The sequence below is a fragment of the Schistocerca cancellata genome, chromosome 3 (assembly GCF_023864275.1).
Source record: "Schistocerca cancellata isolate TAMUIC-IGC-003103 chromosome 3, iqSchCanc2.1, whole genome shotgun sequence".
Classification (NCBI taxonomy): Eukaryota; Metazoa; Arthropoda; class Insecta; order Orthoptera; family Acrididae; genus Schistocerca; species Schistocerca cancellata.
The window spans coordinates 381408484-381428644 of NC_064628.1; the positions used below are offsets into that span (position 1 = coordinate 381408484).

General features: G+C 36.4%; 1 protein-coding gene across 3 annotated transcripts in view; it reads left to right on the plus strand.

Moving 5' to 3' along the window:
• The window catches only part of LOC126175085 (tyrosine-protein phosphatase 10D), a 337665-nt gene that overhangs the window by 192720 nt on the left and 124784 nt on the right, over positions 1–20161 (plus strand). For all 3 annotated transcript variants that reach the window (XM_049921622.1, XM_049921623.1, XM_049921624.1), the window contains exons 2-7: positions 1602–1845; positions 2046–2152; positions 5708–5882; positions 12233–12336; positions 12541–12643; positions 12729–12897. In XM_049921622.1, coding sequence (XP_049777579.1) covers positions 1602–1845; positions 2046–2152; positions 5708–5882; positions 12233–12336; positions 12541–12643; positions 12729–12897 — 902 coding nt within the window. The remainder of the gene's footprint in view (positions 1–1601; positions 1846–2045; positions 2153–5707; positions 5883–12232; positions 12337–12540; positions 12644–12728; positions 12898–20161) is intronic.

Below are 20161 nucleotides of genomic sequence, written 5' to 3' on the forward strand. Positions count from 1 at the left end.
TTGATGGTTTTGAAGTAGATGATTTAAGAAATTGTGCTACCACAGAAGCAAACTAACCTACGGGGGACAAAGAGGCAGACATAAAAGGCAGAGCATTCCGACTACTTCACAAATGAGTTAATATGTTAAATATTTGTCATTAAGCATGTAAAACCTGTATGACTGAAGATATGTGGCCCTGATAACGTTGATTTTATTAGTTCCACATTACTCACCCATAGACTAATAAAAAAAGACAAAACCAAAACTGGTAAACAGTTTTAAGATAGGCTACCTCTTCACACACTTACATATTTATCATGTCATATTTCATGAACCATCTGCCATACAATAATATAACCATGCAGGGATATTCAGTGGTACAAGTGAATAATGTCTGCAGAATGTGTTGCAAATAGAGTTAGTAGCAAAGAAGTGTTAAATTACATGTCATGCCTGATATTGGAGTTTTACTACATGAACAGTGAAAATGTAATGAGCAGTTAACCGTTTTCCTTTCTTTATTTTGTGGGGGATGTCAGAAAGTAAAAGTTTTGAAAATGTTTGAAATTCTGTGTGAACTTCATTGGAAGTCACTATGTGATTTCACTCTCAAAAACTGGAAGAATATAGTGTGGGTAATTTGCGTGCTTTGGTTATGCCACCTCGAGACATAATTGTAATACTTGGCTTATATTGTTAAATCTTTTATGTAAAATTATACTTAAAATTATACTTCTTAGTGAGAAGACCAAGAGAGCATTTTAAAATTTTAAATTCGGTCAATAATTATATGAGATACTGAAACAATAATTTATTGTTGACTCTGGAAAGTGTTAGATGGACATTCTGCACCTGGGACATGGTGGCCATTTTAGCCGTTTGGTAAAATCTCTCATAACACATGTTTAGAGAACTACAAAAGTTTAGCAGGTTAAATGGGTACATAAAAAGGAGTCTGAGGCTGTATAGGGAAACATCTAAGAATAAGATATTTTGTAGTGTCAAAACCTGAAATACAGTATGTTAGTGAAATGTGGGTTCTTAGAGAAAGTGGTAAAAGAAGAATAAGAATGAGATTCCTAAGCTTTATTTTAGGTGTAAGATTCTAGACCAGATTAGAAGTGTTGACACATGCAAATCACATGTAGTTGCAAGTAATGTAGTGGAAAATGTGAAAACCTAATGGCATGTAGTCAAATACACTCAGAGAGACTACCACTGTGAACATTCTGAAATGCACCAAGGAATAGAGATACTTGAGAGTGTGAGAACACAGGGGAGAGCATTTTTTCCATTGACTTTGGAATGAGGCTTAACCCAAACCATGATTTGGAAGCAGAACAACATGATGATAATTTAGCTATTGGGATGAAAGGATGTGGGAATGGGAGATCTTTGTACCTGCTTACATTGTTGTTTTTGTTTTGTTTTGGTGTGTGTGTGTGTGTGTGTGTGTGTGTGTGTGTGTGTGTGTGTGTTTGTTTGTTTGTTTTGTTGCCACCTACTCTTCACTTGTGACACATGTATATCATGATTTCCAATTATGTGCTTGCAGAAGATAGTCTAAAAAAAATCATCTGTTTATGTACGTGACAGAATGCCTTTCTTTTATGTTACAGTTTGCAAGCTGTGCGGATCTTGCAATCCAAATCCCAGGGAATCTCAGTCAAGATGGGCTTTATCGTTTAGACTACTCACCACCACATGGGAAGCCGGCACCAAATACTACAATTGCCTCAAAGGATATTGGAGACGTTATAGAATTTTCTCAAGGTCTTCCTGGCACAAAATACAACTTTTGGCTGTATTACTCAAATTCCAGCTTCCAAGATCTGTTGACGTGGACAGCTTCAATCACAACAGGTTAGTTACCTTCCTCAAAATGTGGAATCCAACTGTATTTCACACTGCTTTGCATCACGCTGAAACATTGTAGAGTTGTATTATTTATTTTTGTATAATTTACATTTTTTAATGCATGTCATTGTAAACTTGTGAAATGATGATTTTGATCCACACAAGCCTACACATTATATTAAAAAATGAAATTATGTACTCTCCAGCACCTGATGCACCAACCAATCTTTCTGTAACCGTCCATAGTGGTAAAGTGACTGATGTATCTTGGAGTCCTCCACTTGTTGGCCATGCCTCGGGATATAAGATTAAGGTACAGTACCAGAAAGTATTTAAATCAAGACTACAACTCATTGGTTGTGTTGGCATAAACAAAGAATATCTTTAGATTTAAAAGCTAGAGTGAACCTGTTGAAAACTTACTTATGTTTTAAATTTTGTTTTTAGTCAATTTGGTATACTTATGCCATTGTATGCATATAAGATGGAGACAAATATGTGAAATCTCTCACTGAAGTATGGGCTAACATTTTATTATAATACAGCTTCTTCCTCTTTTTCTCTTTCCGTTTCATATTATGTCATCCTTCCTTCTTCTCTTTGTGTTATTTTCTGCTCTATGCATTATCAAGACCAAGTGAGGTTTTGGTGGTGGTGGTGGTGGTGGTGGTGGTGGTGGTGCTGCTGCTGCTGCAGCTGGGAGATAACTGTAATTCTTTTCAGGAGTGAAGTTAAGTTCCCATATGGCCATCCTGATTTTGGTTTTCCATGATTAACTTGATTTATTTCGTCTGAATTGGCTGATGGCATATTCAGCAGGCTGTGGCCAATAACTTCCCACAAAGGTTTTACATTGAATAAAGCCAGCTTCAGTAATGTCAAAATTCATGGAATTTTGAAGTTCAACTTCCCCGCCAAACCTCTCCAGACATTCTTACTATGGTCCCAGTTCTTAACTTCTCTCAAATTTAATAATAATCTCCTCCTGTACTTTAGCTGGTTTTGCATTTTCATTCTTCAATTTCCAACTGATCCTGCACATACTGGCTGCACTTTTTCTCATAGATGCCAGTCTGATTTGCCTTTCCCTATATTTTTCTTTTGGTGAGGGCAGTTTCTAGTATAACATTCTTTGATCTGCTTGTCCTCGAACCCCCCCCCCCCCCCCTCCTCTGTTTCAGCATCTTTATTAATAGCTCATGCCCGTTTTCTTATAACTATGTGTGCCGTCTCTCTGCCTGTCTTCCTGCCAGCACAACTTTGCTGCTTTGATGTATTAGTGTTTCACCTATTTGAGAGTTTGGCTGTTATGTGATCTGTCTGCCCTGCACTACCCTTGAGTTTTGTACAGTTCTCTAACAATCTCATTAAGTCTCATTGTGTAGGCCTATCAGAATTAACTTTATCCCAAAAAATTATCTTAAATTTCTGTTTGATTCCTTATGTGTAGCACAATCCATTTATAAAAACACTGTATAGAAGTTCTGTTATTGACCATTATTCTCTATTGTTGTTATCAAGAACAATGATTGGAATATTTATAATTCATGAGGTTGCTGCATTAATCCAATGTCACATAATTGTTTCTTTTCAAATTTAAAGTATTCTGATTTGTCACAATGATTTTTATGATCTTTGTTGACAGTTTCCTGTTTTCACACCTTGTTTGTTTCTTTGTGGCTGTTTTGTAATATTCTAAAAAAAATTATTTTTATTTTGTTGTTTACAATATGAATGAATAATTTTAAGACCTAACATAAAATCGCTTTTCTAATTTCACTTATGACCTTCACATATATCAGTTTCTTGCAGTTATTTGTGAATTACATTTGTAATATTATTGTTAAAAATTTTTACTTGGCTGAAATGTTTCATTTGCATGTTCTTTCAGTATTTCTTACAAGCTAAACTTTATTCCTAATGCATTCCTTTATGCAGGTATGTGCATAATTTCCGGCTTTCTACTGGTTCTTACTTTTTGCTACCTCTTTCTTTAATAATATTTCTTATTGCTAAGCATTTTCTGTAGTCTGTCTGCTACATATGCTCTGTATTTTTCATTTTTGTTGAAATATCTAAACCTTTTTTTCTGTATACTGGGAAACATTGTTCGATGGATCCTTTAAATATCTGTACAGGGGATGCAGCCTGGTAAAATGAGTGATATAGGACTAAGAACTAGTTTTAACACATTTTAATTTCCTGTAGATGACATTTATAGCAACTTCCAGAAATATTTTGGAAATGCATGAATCTGTCCATTTTGTAAAAGCTCTACAGTATTGTAAAATACTATTAATGGGGTTTGGGACAATTAAGTTACCAAACAAATCCGAATCTGTGAGTGTTCGCACTATGTACTGCACACCTTGATATTTATTGCTTATTACTTTACATTGTTAGCAGTTAACTACTGTACTGCACATCATGTGATAGGAACACACCGTATTACAACATATCATCTGCTAGTACAGAAATGTTTTTAGAGAATGTATTCGACATTCGCTGAGCTCAATTTTTAGAAACTTATTGAGGAATTTTTGAAGTCATGTCAACACATGTAATATAGACTCTGACCCTCACATATACCTGTTTAATAGGGCATAAAATGTATTTTTTTCCCCACACCAATAAATCTTCACTGTCCAGTACCATATTGTTTTGTGCTCGCTCTCATGACGATCATATATGGATATGTGAGTGCATGTCATACTTCAAGAGTTTCATTCAAATTTCTGTATCCATAAGTAAAATAATCCTAACAGGGGTGCAAATTCTATTCTTTCTTCAATTTGCACTTCTGTTTGTGTGTTTCTGTGAGAAGTGAGGAAGTAATCAGCCCATAAAAGGACCACACATTAATTAAAAACTGCATCTCATGATTTTGTTTAGTGGTTAAAGGAAGTTGCATACCTGCACTGATGTGAATGATCACTTCATCTCTTAAAAATTATCAGGCCAGTCAAACAGCTGTTGAAATCCCAGAACGAATCTTAAACTGTGCAGCATAATGTGCACTATTTCAAAATTTTTGACACCTTAAAACTGTGTGCTGAACCAGCGCTCGAGTCCAGCACCTTGCCTTTGGCGCGAAGTACTCTCACTGATTAAGCACTATGAAACCCACTCAAGACCCGTAACCTGTCCTTACACCTTCCCTGGCATCTCTGTGGAAGGTAGGTAGGTAGGTAGGTAGGTAGGTAGGTAGGTAGGTAGGTAGGTAGGTAGGTAGGTAGGTAGGTAGTGTTTGCTTGGACAATACTGCCAACAGCTTGTTTCAAATATAAGATCATATATAGAGAGAAGTCACAGTATAAATAACAAACTGACAGATTAAAACTGTGTGCCGGACCCAGACTCAAAGTCGGGACCTTTGCCTTTCACAGGTAGGTGCTTGTGAGTCGTGCTTGGGTAGCTCAGTTGGTAAAGCACTTGCTCGCGGAAGGCAAAGGTCCCGAGTTCGAGTGTCGGTCCGGCACACAGTTTTAATCTGTCAGGAAGTTTCATATCAGCACACACTACGCTGCAGAGTGAAAATCTTATTCTGGGCACAGTATAAATAGTTTGAACATTGATTTAATTATTTTTACAGTTTTCATTTGGTTTCAATACTCGTACATCTAAGGAATCTTGGCTGGATTCATAGATATTTACTAACAACTGTTCATGACACAGAAATCACTTCTGAGCTACATTGCCCTCTCATTTGTTGTCCATGGCAATTATTTACTCTTCAGTTCTTGTTCCTTGGGATAATGATTGTTATTGCAAAGTGCCAACTTTATTATTGTATGCTCTTATTGCATTTACCTTACTTTTGATGTTATCATTGTATTTATCATTTGTTGACTTATGTTTTTCTCTACAGGTTTTGACTATTGGAGACTCAAGGGAACCCCCCCGTGTTGTACTACAAGAGGAAGAGACTGGTCTGCATTATCGTTTGCAGAATCTCACACCTGGTGGCTCGTATCAAGTCCAATTGCTAACTGTTTATGAAGGAAAAGAAAGTCTTGTATATATTTCAAGGAATTTTACTACAAGTAAGTAACACTCCATAACTGTTAGTCAGCATTAGTAATGCTGTGGCAGTTCTAATTATTCACTCCCTTTCATGTCATATGCTGAAATGTAAAATTTCAGGAATGTTCCTGCCCATTTATTATTATGAAAGGGATAGGTTGCTACCTACCATCTTGTGGAGATGTTGAGTTGCAGACACACACAACAAACAGACTGCACTCTGTCCTTCTCATAATATTGTCATTATTCCATAGTGTATTTTCCGCTATTGGATTTTGCAGTTTCTCTTGAGTAAATATAACAGCAACAAATTTCATCATGGAATATGTGTACAGGGATGGCAGAATTAGGATTCCAAGACATGTCACAATGGTTGAGCAATTACATTGGACTCCTCTACCTAATCATGTAGCACTTTTCCCTCATTGTTTTACAATGTATGTAGCATTAACTCCACAAGATGCCAAAAGTAAAACCTTTTTAAGTGCCACATACAATTCACAGAGATTGATAAAGCTGATGTGTTTCTCAAATATATTAAGATGCAATTTGGAAGCATTGAGGCAGTGCATCGGGGTCTGGCTGGATGTGAACGTCGTCTCCTGTGCGTAGTGGACAGACAAACAGATGCACATTGTCAGACAGTAATTTCTGTATCATTTGCTAATCAAAGATGATGACTGGCTTATCTGACACCTGTTTAAGAATACCTCCCCAATGAGCCTGAAAAAGTGGCCTGTTGGCAAGAGGAATGCATCATCTGCATATGGTTTTTTTTACATACTTTATCCCTGCCATCGGTGTGCACCGAAACTTGTCATCTTTGTGATCTGTTGCCAGTGTTAATGATCCTGTATACTACAACATGGATAAAGGTACAGATGTAGTGGTAGCTTCTGTTTCCTGTACGAGTGAGGAAATTGTTATGAATGGCAAGACATCTTCCCGTTGTACACTTGACTGTCATGCCACTCGTCAGTGCATTGTCTGATAGCATCTTAGTAATGTCCAATACTCCAAAATATACCATCCTCTGTGGAGATGGTGCCTCTTTTCCAGCACAGCAGTTATATCTAATGCTCTTAATTAGGGATGAATATCTTACAACAAAATATGTAGTGCAATGATTGGAAAATGAGGTATTAAGGAAACATTAATAAGAGCCAGAATACAATAATAGAAGTTGTTGGGGATGTTATATGCTGGATCCTTCTACTGGAGGAAAGAGAAAGTAGAAGAATCTTTTTATGAGTCATGAGAATCGCGTTAAATTTATTGAGAATTTTGCAACAATGAACATCTGCTACATGTATTGGAAGGCACACTGAAATACAGCTGGCAGTACAAGCACTATATTTTGTCAAGCACAGTGGGTAAAGGTACAATATAGTCCAGAAACACAATAATAAAAAACATTGGAGGTATGATTTAAACAACACCTTCAGTCACAACTTTTTCATGTTTTATTAACTACACAATGCATTTCGGACCCTGTGGGTAGATCGACAGGTTTAATTTGCATTAATACATGTTTTATTTCTTCTCCTGAATGAGGTAAAATGCATATTCCTGTAACGAAAAGGTTTAATGCTAGGTTATGAATTTCGTAAGTCGAATGTGGAAAATATATGCAAAACAATGGAAAATGAACAGTGTAAACTTACATCATCACCCAAGGAACGCATTTTTAACGTTTTAGTGCCGGCAAACATTCTTTTCTCTGTCATTTTAGGGCATGTCACTTCATTAAAGATGTACATTTGCACACACATGTTTATAAGCACTCTACAGATGTTTTTGTACATTGTTGTCAAAGATGAATTTATTCGTAGTGCTAAAGATATAACTATTAAACAATTGACATATGCAAGAAATAACTTTAGAATAGGTTTTTAAAATTACTGAAATAACTATAGCTTGTGAAATATGTTTGATCATTTAACATAGATTCTCGTTTCTTGATTTTGTGGAGGTATATCTCCAGTTGTTCTTATAGACTTATGGTCTTACCATTGGCTTCGTTATGTAGTATTACCAAATTATTTTCTAGACTGTTGATGACATGTTTTGTTTGCAGCATATGTTGTGCAATGACTGATTTTTCGAAATTCTTGAGCCTGAAAGCATTTACATGTTCTTGAAAACGGGTCTTGAAGTTTCTGCCTGTTTTCCCTACATTGTAGGCAGGACAACTGGGGCATGATACTTTGTACACTCCGCTGTTGTAGTATGTGTGTGTATTTGATTTTACCTTATGGATGAGTAGGTTTCATAACTTATTATTGGTTGAGAATGCAACTGTTACATTTGTTGTTCTTAAAAGGTTGGTGATTTTTTTGCGTTGTGGGGCACAGGTATGGGATATGGGCGAATAATTTCTCTTCTTTCACAGTGTGTCCATTCATTGTCTTGCTTTTGTGTATTTGTCTGCCTAAATTGTCATTTGCTTTGGCTGTGTAGCCATTGCTTATGGCAATGCTCTTTATTGTATCTGTCTCATTCTTGACAGTGTTTCCTTCTAAATCAAGGGAGTGTACTCTATGTAGCATGGACCTAAATGCAGCATGTTTGTGTGGTAGGATGGCATGATGAGTTGTTCAATCTTATGTCTGTGTATGTGCATTTTCTGTATATGCTGAACTTGTGGTTTTGTTGGTGGTTGGCGATTTTAAGATCCAGGAAGTTTATGCTTTCATTGTCCTCATGTTCTATTGTGAATTTTATGTTTTGGAGGAAAGAATTGAATACTGCTCATAGTTCTTCGAGCTCACCTTTTGTTCCATCAAATAGCAGCAAGGTGTCATCAACATATCTCCAGTAATATAATATTTTACTTTTGAGTCTATTGTCTTCATTAAAGAACTTACTTTCCAGGTGATTGAGAAATATGTCTGCCAGAAAACTTGAAATGCTACTGCCCATGGCAAGACCCTCATTCTGTTGGTAAACTTCCCCATTAAATGTAAAGTAAATGTGAGACATTATTAGCTGTAACATGTCCTTGACTTCTGATATTTCTGCAGTTGACAATGTTTTATGTTTTATTAAGTTTTCAAGGATTATGTTTATTGTTTCTTCAGTTGGTACGTTTGTAAATAGGTTAGTTACATCAAAAGAGGCAAACCTGGCACCTGCAGGAATATTTATGTCCTTAATTTTAGTTGCTACTTCATTTGTGTTCTTAACTGAGTATGATTTATCAAATGTATAGTACTGTTTCAGAATTTCATTCAGTAATTGGGAGACTTTGGAGGCAGGTGTGTTTTTAGAATTAACAGTGGGTCTTAATGGAACATGGGGTTTATGGGTCTTAGGTTGAGCTCTTAGTCTTGGGGCTGTGGGGTTCATTAAAATGAATGTTTTTTGCTTGTTTTTCTGTGAAGAGGAAATTGTATTTATTGACCCTTTTTCTGATTTTGTTTTGGAATTTTATTGTTGGATCTTGTTTGAGCTGTGCTATGTTGTTTTCAGAAAAGAAAGTCAGTGTTCTAGTGATGTATTCATCTTTGTTCATAATTACTACAGAATTGCTTTTGTTAGCTTTCAGAACCATGGCATTGTTATTATTGAGTTTCATGTTTATGCTCTTTACTAGCTTTCTCTCTTGATAAACTGCTTTGGAGGTTTCATTATGATTACTTATGCTTTTATGAATAATTTTATTTATGTTGTGTGCTAAGACAGTCTGTTCAGTCAGCTAAATTAGCTGCTTTTTTAGTGTGTATGATGAGATTTTTGAGGTCATTGTTACTTAATCAGGGTTTTACATTGTGTTTTAGCCCTTTCCTGAGTAAACTGTGTTTTGTTGGATGGTTGGTTGTTCTGTTGCTGACACAGTTTTAGTTGCAAGGCTTTAAATTTCTTTAGGTGCCTGTGTGTGATTTCAGTCTGCATTTTGTTTACGATACTTTCAACATTCTCTTCAGCAGCTTTTAGTTCTAATGGGTGTAGTGTATTAGCTAAGTGTAAATATGTGTTATAACAGCACTTAATAATATCTTCTTTCTTCTTATACTGAGATTTAACTCCAGACTTCATCCACATTTATCTCACATTATCTTTTCGCAATCTGGGCTGCAGCTTTTCCTTCAGAATGTATAAGAACCATAATTTGAAAAACTTTTGACAACTAAAGTACCTGCAAATGTGGATAAGTAGTTGACCACATGCCTTCTTTGACAAATGCTATTTACTTCACTTTTTAAACAGATAAAGAAGCTTGCAGTTGTTATGCATCCTAGTTTCATGATTTCTAATCTATATTCGCAACTCTTGATGGCAGAACTTTATCATCCAATATTTCTCAAATTCTTAGTTGAAAAAAATTTTCACTTTTTTTCCTAACAATATTATGAAAAGGAAACTTACGTCTCACCATATAGTGGGGATGCTGAATCGCATAAAAGCGCGCGCGCACACACACACACACACACACACACACACACACACACACACACACACACACACACACAAACACAACACTGCAGTTCAGGCAACTGAAACCACACTACACTGCTAATTATGCTTTCATTGGCAGTGTGGTTTCAGTTGCCTGAAGTTGTGTGTGTGTGTGTGTGTGTGTGTGTGTGTGTGTGTGTGTGTGTGTGTGTGTCATCTATTGTTGACGAAGGCATAATGGCCGAAAGCTTTAATTGTGGGAGTCTTTTTGTTGTACCTATCTGTGACTCAGCCGCTATATGGTGGGTAGCAACTTCCCTTTTCATAATTTTCTTACATTCCATTCTGGATTTTCCATTGTTTCACTTCCTTTTTTCATCAAACTTGGGTAGAGGCAGGAGTCTGATGATTTCCATAAAGATGCCCTTTGTGGATAGCATTTTTTCAGGTGTAACATGGACTTTGAAAGATGTTTTCCACACAGGTTTTAATACCATGGATTTACTGGCGTAACCGTAACTTTTATTTCTGTGAGAAGGAAGTGATTGCCTCGAGTCTTTTGTCCTGTAGATATAATTTTTATTTTCCATGAGTACTGTAAAGAAATCCTGTACTAATTGTAAAATAATGCATAATTTGATGGTAGGAAATGAAAAGCTTGTGACTCCATCCATCTGTGAAAGCCTCTTAATTCCAGTAACTTTTTATGAAAGAGAGATTTAAAAGTGCATGGATTTCTTTTAAGCTGTCAATACCTAGGCTTCTTCTGTGTAGTTACACATGTAGCAACTTTTTATGTATTACTTTATATTATTTTTGAAGAAACTGTCTTTGCTTCTCCTGTAAAATTTAACAAAATGGAGTTTGAGGTACTCATTGCCTACCATCTATATATTGCAACCACTGAAACGTGAATTGCTTTTATACTTTGTGATTATATGTTTAGCAGTGCATTGTGTGTATGTCTGATACTATTTGAAAACACTGCTTGTGAACAAAACATGGCTGTATTATTACTCAGATAAACACTAAGTTGAAACATTAAAGCCAAGGTTACCTGACTGTGTGTTCTTAAACTCAAAAAATCGATGGTGCAAACTAATTCATTGAAGCATAGCTATTTACTACATGATGTTTACCCTTTATTGTCATAGTTAGGCATGCTGTGAAAAAGTAGCTATAGCACAGGTTTGAGGATTATGACATACTGATGTCAATCATCCTCACAAAATATGAAGTTTGTATCTTTACTGTTACTTTATGTAGTAATGGCATGTCGAAGGCAATGCTGTCGCCAACCTGAGGTTGGTTTCAACACCACAATACTATTCTAGTCACGATCAAATCAGATACAATGTATCCCTGCCTTTCTCTGACCTTTAAACTAACTTACCCAGTCAGGTATGAAGTACCTACAGTTTGATGTAATCCTTAAACCATAACGCAATTCGACATTTTTCGCTTATATGTGTCATTGCTAGTGGTGCTAAATAACAGAAAAACATCCTAGAACTGATGGGGAACTGAACATAAGACTTTCGGTATTTGTAATCAATATTTATCCACATAACTACCAAGTCACTTGCATGCTATGAATAACCAAGCAAAAAGAGTGTATGTTGAGTTGGATTGCTGTTACAAGAAGTAATCATTGTATGTATACATATCAGCTTAACTAATGTGCTGTTTTATTACTTTATTTCATTATGAGATTAACATTTTATCACTGTTGTATTGATATGTTGCCTTTAAATCTGCGGGGGAAAGTCAGAGTTAGCATTCTAGGAAGTTCTTATTATTAATAACACACAACTTCAATAAATTCTTGAGCTGTTGTTTCGTATATCTGCTTCGTAAATTTGTGACACTGCCATGATATGTGTATAGGTTCACCAAGCATCCAACATACCTATTTTCCGTAGAAGAGAAATTTATATAAAGGGTGCAAGTAACACACATTTTCCTTTTTTAGAACCTAACACACCAGGAAAATTCATTGTTTGGTTCAGAAATGAAACTACATTACTGGTCCTGTGGCAGCCACCATACCCACCAGGCATATTCACACACTATAAGGTCAGTTGTGACAAACTTACTTGTCTTTTTCCTTTTCCATTTTGTATTTTGTTTACCATCATACTTTTCCATGATTAATACTTGAGTAAGGAGTGTTCTCAGTGAATATTGTCACAGTTGCTTGTGTATATATTTTGTACATTTGTGTATTAATTTACTGATAAATTGTTTTAGAACTTACATAATAGCATTCCTGTTTTGAAGGTATCCATTGACCCTGATGATGCTGTGCAGAGTGTTTTGTATGTGGAAAAAGAAGGTGACCCTCCAGGGCCAGCTCAGGCAGCTTTCCAAGGACTGGTGCCAGGTATAATGAGGCTTTTTTAAATCCTGTGCATTTGAATATAAATTTATCCTACTGGTTAACAATGTTTTCTGTTACTTTTTTCTAGGACGAGCATACAATATTTCTGTACAGACAGTGAGTGAAGATGAAATATCAACACCAACAACAGCACAGTACAGAACAGTTCCCTTAAGGCCTCTAAATTTGACATTTGACAGATCTTCTATAACAGAGACATCATTTAGGGTAGAATGGCAGCCTCCCAAAGGAAAGAGGTACTATTATTGCTTTTTATTTGTATGTGTCTGTTCACATAATTTGCTTGTATGTTTTGACTTTTGAGAAAGAATAGGCATAAATGAATGCGAAAATACTGAGGTAGAGAAAATAAATTTCTTGGAGAAGAAAAATAAGAAAAATCCAGCAACACCTGCAAGGGTAGAAAAAGAATGTAACATAAGCCTCGAGAGGACACGCTGATTTTCATAATGTGAGTGGGTGCGTGGCATATTTAATACACATGTAAAAAGAGCTGTTTTTGTTTTACTAAGGTAAACATGTATTAGCAAAATCACAGTTTAATCTTAGTTTAACTAACCAATGATAAAATAAACTTTTATTATATGAGCTAAATGACTGTTTAATTAAATAATAATAATAATAATAATAATAATAAAATAAAATAAAATTTAATTGTATCACTCCGTTGCCTTGTTCATTTGCTGTCACACAGTAACGACCCACTTGGAGTATTAAACAGTGCAGTTGCATTAGGTCCCCACCTAACACTTATTCAACTACTAATTGTCTCGCAGGCAACTGCCTCATTAGGAGATTGTGCTTGTAACTCAGAATATGGGCCATTTTCTTGCACGGATTGTAAAGTTTTTCTTACCTGGCTCGCTGTTTCTTTTATAATACTGCTGCTCTCTTGAGCATGTAACAACACAGATTATCACTGTCGCCATTGTTAACCTACAGTGGAATGGTACGAAACAATGTTATTTGTGGTTGGTGCACTTCACATGTAGATGTGTCTGCTCGAGGGTTAATTACAGTCTTCAGAATCGGGGGTTCCTTCATCTGAGAGCTGGAGATGAGAAGTAAGAGAAGAAGAGAAAAATGATGTAGCAACAGATTTATACTGACTGTAGGGTGCAAAGTAAATCCATTTAACTGTAAATGTTAACACAGTCCTTACATACTGTATAGAATGCTTATGTAGATGTATATGGGAAGGTTTCAGAGAGATTTGTGGTGAAACAAGTCTTAGGAAGACATGTTTCTGTGAAGACGTTTTACAGCTGAGTATTTGCTGTAGAGGTGGTAATTTGAAAGAAAAAGTCATTTCTACCATTCACTGTGGGAAATATGGTGATAGAGCAGTCAGATCTAGGGAACATATGTGGAAGGTCATGTTGAGATAAAAATTGCAATAAGCACAACATAGTAGAGTTTGCTTTTAGCAGGGTGCAGCACTTGCACAATGGTATAATTGGAGATAGGAAATTTTAATCTATCGTACTGGATAAAACAGATGTACGCTAAACGTAACAAATTTTTTATTTTGTCCTAGATTTTTATTTGTTCATCTGAAACATACTGTAAGTTCACTTTATAAACATTTTTTTTATGTTTAATAACTAATAATTATTGTCCATCAATTGTATTTCATTGTATGAATCGCCTGCTGAAAATGATCAAGCTTGTATATGTTGACATAAAGATTAAGATTTAGAACTATTAGACATCTGATGTTTATGGATTCTTTCTTGTTCTTTTCTCCTTATCATATTTTTTTGTATATGTGGTAGAAATCAACTTCACATTTGTTGTACAATGTGATTCGCACAGTAGAATAATTTGGAGTGGTTCAATTGCAGCTTTATTGTTTTCTAATGTTGTCAGTTCAGTCACTTTTTATTGTAGTGTTGGTAGGCTTTTGTTATCAACAGTGCTTATCTGGGCACATGAGAAAGGTTTGCCCTGTATGTTATATGTAGCCAAACCACTGAAATTTTACTTCATCCCATTCCCCCTTCCTCTGAAGTTATTCAGTATGTTGCTGAACTTAGTCCAACTAAAGTGGCCAGAGAGTGCAGTCAGTCATGTGTGTACAAGGCTAAAGTGGCCAGAGATAGTGATCATGTGTGTGTGAAATGTGCTGGGTTGTATGAATGTGTGTGTTTTCCTTTCTTTTCTGAAGAAGGCTTCAGCTGAAAGCTTAATGTTTAATAGTCTTTTCATTGTAACTCTCTGCAACCCAATGTGTCATCTTTATGGTGAGTAGCTATCTATCCTTTTCATAGCTGTTGATATTAGAGCCTGAACTTCCCATTGTTTCTTCTGTGTGATAGGTATTTGTGGTGTATTTATACGTGCTTGAGGAATTTTCTGTCTTGTCTAGCCTGCACTCTTTTCAGAGAAGTGTCTGTTAGTTTCACGCCATTTACGGCGTAACACGTATCTACCTTCAGACACTCACCAAGTTAAATACTGTTTTCTCCAGTTATTTTTTACACAGTACTTATCTGTTTGACAGTAATAAGAGTGATGTGTTGAGACTATTGAATTAACAAGGAATAATTTCTGTAGTGTAGTTAGTAATGGAATTTAGGAGATGACTTAGTTTACTTCTAAATGCAGCAAACTTGTTTCCTATGTGGATTCATCCAAAAAATAATTATTTGACTGTGTCAAGGGAAAATATATGAGAGCACGCTGAAAAGTAATGTCTTTGAGTTTTTTATGTGAAAATTCTTGAAGCTTGTTAAAGAAGACAAATCTCACTGACATTTTACATCCTCATTCTTCAGGTCTTCATATTTGCAGCCCTCTGCCCCTGAGGGCCCCAAATTGTAGCATGAGAAACAGCACGCTGTTGTAAAGTTTCAAATATGAAGAGTTTGTCCACACATGGAACGTCTCTTCTTCAGCATGACAGTGCTAGACCAGTCATGAGCACTGCAACATCTGCGACAATCCAGTGCCCTGGGTTCACTGTCTTCGACCGTCGTCCATACAGTCCCGACTTGGCCCCATCCAATTTTCATCTGTTTCTAAAACTTACACGATGCCTTCAAGGACTTCACGTTGATACTGATGAAGTGGTGCCATCAAAGGTGAGGCTGTCATTCCATCAACAAAGTCAAACATTCAACAGTGACAGTCTCAACAAACTGGTCGCTCTTTGGTAGAAATGTGTTTCTTGCCGGGATGACCTGGTTGAGAAATAAATATGTAGACATGCAGAATAACGATACAGAATGTTAATAACATTTTTTTCTAATGATTTGATGACAAAGAGAGTGTGAAGTGTATGTGCAAACTTCCCACTTCTCTTACATGAGTCGACTTACTTGGTGTACACAGCTGCTCTTCTTCTTCTGGATAGCCGTCTTCTGGAATCTCTATAAACTTCTTCTCCGAAGAATGATGCTAGTTACAGGAAACTTAAAGACTCTCTCTCTACTAGCGAAATAATTAGGTACTCGAAGAATACTTTTCAACAGCTATCACTCTATTTGAGCTTCATAAAGAACTAAATTCATCCTTCTCACATAAACATTAGACTTCTTGTAAGTCACTTGTATCGTCTCACATTAGAAAAAGATTTAAGTACATTTAGCAAAGAATTGGCTTAACAACTATAACTCTATTACAAACAAATCATAAAATATGTCTTGCCTCCAGCAAGTCCAAGATAAGAGTTGTTTTTATTTTTTTTATTTTTTTTATTTTTTTCCAAAGACTTCAGAATCTCAATTGTTCTTGTTATTTATAACAATGGTCACTGATACGATTAGCACAGAATAACCTAGAAGTTCCACAGTTCTTCTGTATACTTTCACTAGAACTTCCATGGATCACTTTTGTCAGTGCTGTTTGCCCACCATGTCTACCCTCTGCTCATGACTGATTTCATACCTGCACACACACACAAACATGTGGTGCACAATAGGTAGGATTCTAGCATCCCACTCTAACACCTAAAATATCGTGTGTTCGAGACGGTAGAAGGCCGAGTGGTTCTAGAATTTACGCAGAAATTCTTGAAACACTACATACTCCCCCCCCCCCCCCCCCCACCTCCCACCCCCCCTCCCTTCCTCGGATTGAACACACGATATTTTTTACATAATCAGTATGTAAATAACATCACCCATAACAACATTACATATCATAACCTTATACTTTTCTTCTACATGTTTATATACATATTTTTTTCAACTACAATTCTTTGTACTCTCTTAAACAGGCTTCTGCTTACAGCCATTCTGTTTTCTTACTCTACAATGTTTAGACATGAGCATTTGTGTGAGGTTTTACTCAACTTTTCTAATATTTAAAAATTATGAGGACTCCCTTTCTTCTATCATAAACTCCAGGTGTTCATGACACTTTCTGTTCCCTCTATTGTACTACCTTTCCTTAGTATGTACTGTTTTTACAATTATTCATAGTTTGGAGGAACTCTGGGCAAAATGAAAGTGTTCTCTAGACACTCATAAACTTCCATGAAACATTTTAATGCTCATTGTGCATAGAATTCAAACTTTCCAGAATAATCCCTTCAAAATTCTGTGACTTTTATCATGATACTGTCCCTTTCCCCTAGGATCAGTACCTATACCTTGCTTGTGGGTTGACCTTATGAGAGCACTTCCTCTTTGCATTCTGGTCGGTATGCCCCTTTATAAAACATTCCTACTTTTTAGGCCACAGGTCATCCTATCTCCACGTAGGTACGCCTGTCCTTTATTTTTAGTCTGCTTGTGTCTGTGTATGTGCGGATGGATATGTGTGTGTGTGCGAATGTATACCTGTCCTTTTTTTCCCCCAAAGGTAAGTCTTTCCACTCCCGGGATTGGAATGACTCCTTACCCTCTCCCTTAAAACACACATCATTTCGTCTTTCCCTCTTTCCTGACGAAGCAACCGTTTGTTGCGAAAGCTTGAATTTTGTGTGTATGTTTGTGTTTGTTTGTGTGTCTATCGACCTGCCAGCGCTTTTGTTTGGTAAGTCTCATCATCTTTGTTTTTAGATACATATATATATTCTTATGTACACACATTCTTTCCCATACAACACCTGGCAGTTCTCCATTAGCAACAGGTTTCTAGTCTGTAATTTCAGTGTTTGTGTATAAGGGTATTCTTGTGTGTATGCGGATGTTTGTCCATGTAGTCTGATTCTTCGGCCTTGTTATCTAAAGATAAAGTGTAGGTTATTAGAAACCATGTAAACCAGGAAGGACTTTAGCAATAGAAGTTACTGAATATGGAATGAGGGAAAAAATAGATAGGTCCCTCAAATGAGAAGTAAGAAACGAAAAAAAACAAAAAAAAAAAAAACCAGATATGGTTGCTAAGATCGAAGAAGAGAAAGAAGATAGCCCCAAAGACAGGAAACCCTTCCCACCCCCTTCCCCAGGATCCCTACCTCTCAGGTACTTGAGTGAGATGCCAGAGGAAGTTTGGTGTTAAATCATCTCCTACAGACTGGAGATTCCCACGTTCACCCTTGAATGTTAAGGTCACTGGGGGGATAAATACAACTTTAAATCTTTTACAATCTACTTCCCCCTTCTCTGATCTAGTTGTAGGATATACTAAAAATAATGTCTTAGGATGGATTATCATTTGCACTTGGCATGGTCCTTCATATTTCTGGAAAAATTTATGTCTCTCTTTCTTCAGGGCAGAGCTTTGAAGATAATGTTTTACTAGAACTAGGTCATCGACCTTGTACTGAGGTTCAACAGCTTTTTCATTATGTTCACTTACTCTTTGTTGTGCTTTTTCAATTAAATTCTTGGAAACTATTTCCTGATTCAGTTTGTCATCGACAGTAGATTGTCCAGGCCAATTAAAACATTTAATCAGAGGTCCTCCTACAAAGGGTTTGCCTATTACTTCTAAAGGTGTCAACCCAGTCAATAAATGTGGTAATTCTTTCAGAATAAATTCAAAGTTTTTAATTTTCGTTGCCCATAAGATGTCTTTCATTACAGTAGGTACGGCATAGTTTTCCAGTTTCCTTCATTACTCTTTCACACAGGTTTGATGACGGCTTATAATTGGATATTAACACCTGATGAATACCTTCCATGCTAGGAATTCTTTAAATTCTTTACTTACAAACTGTGGTCTATTACCTGTAGGAAACTGTTTCGGTTTACCTACTTCTAGGAAGTATTGTTGTAAACAGTGTATAACTGTCTGCGTATTTCCTTATTTAATAGGATATAATTTAACATATTTTGACCAGCACTCTATGATGATCAAAATGTATGATACCCCTCCTTTTCCTTGTGGAATTGGTGCAAAAAAATCTGCTGTGGCGAAATTGTGTAACGATTTAGGAATAATAGGGTATAATTTGTACTTCACATGAATATTATTCTCTTTCACCTTCTGACAGATTTTACAAGTTCTAATCAAAGATGCAATCTTATACCCTAAATTCTTAAAATAATAGAACTTATTCATATGGGTTATACACTTTTTGATTCTGAAGTGTCCATATCCTGTATGAACATACCACACAAGTGCAACATCCATTACCTACGTAATGCGTAAGCACCAACATTGCGATATTACGCTCTCTCTCCAAAACAAATTGTGACTTGTAATTTTCCATTTTCCTACTTGATTAGGAGGTAATGAGTTCTGAATACATATAGAAAACATCTCTGCAAAGTAAGGATCATGATGGATATTTTCAGTTATTCTTTGCGCCATTTCCTTTACTCGGATGTTCAGATATTCTGCTGATATAAAATTGATATCAAAAATAACGCTGGGTCCTTCTGTGCATTGCAAACCTTCCATTCCTATGGGTAACCTTGACAAAGCATCAGGTACAATATTCTCGGAACATTTTACGTATTGTATCTTAATATCGTATTCTTATAGGAAAAGCATCCATTGCATTAACCTATTCTATGCAGTAAACGACTACTCATTAGAAAGGATAAAGCTTGATGGTCTGTATAAATGTGGATTTGTGATCCCCATACTAATGTTTGAAATTTTTGAACACTCCACACAGTCGCTAATAGTTCTTTTTTTGTAGCCGTGTAATTTAATTCATGCTTATTTAGACTGTGGCTAGTGAAAGCTATGGTTCGGTGTTCTACATTATTCACATCCCACTCTCCTTGGAAAAGTTCTGCAGAAATACCATAATCAGCCGCCCATGAACCATGGACCTTGCCATTGGTGGGGAGGCTTGCGTGCCTCAACGATACAGATAGCTGTACCGTAGGTGCAACCACAACGGAGGGGTATCTGTTGAGAGGCCAGACAAACATGTGGTTCCTGAAGAGGGGCAGCAGCCTTTTCAGTAGTTACAGGGGCAACAGTCTGGATGATTGACTGATCTGGCCATGTAACACTAACCAAAACGGCCTTGCTGTTGTGGTACTGCAAACGGCTGAAAGCAAGGGGAAACTACAGCCATAATTTTTCCCGAGGGCATGCAGCTTTACTGTATGGTTAAATGATGATGGCGTCCTCTTGGGTAATATATTCCGG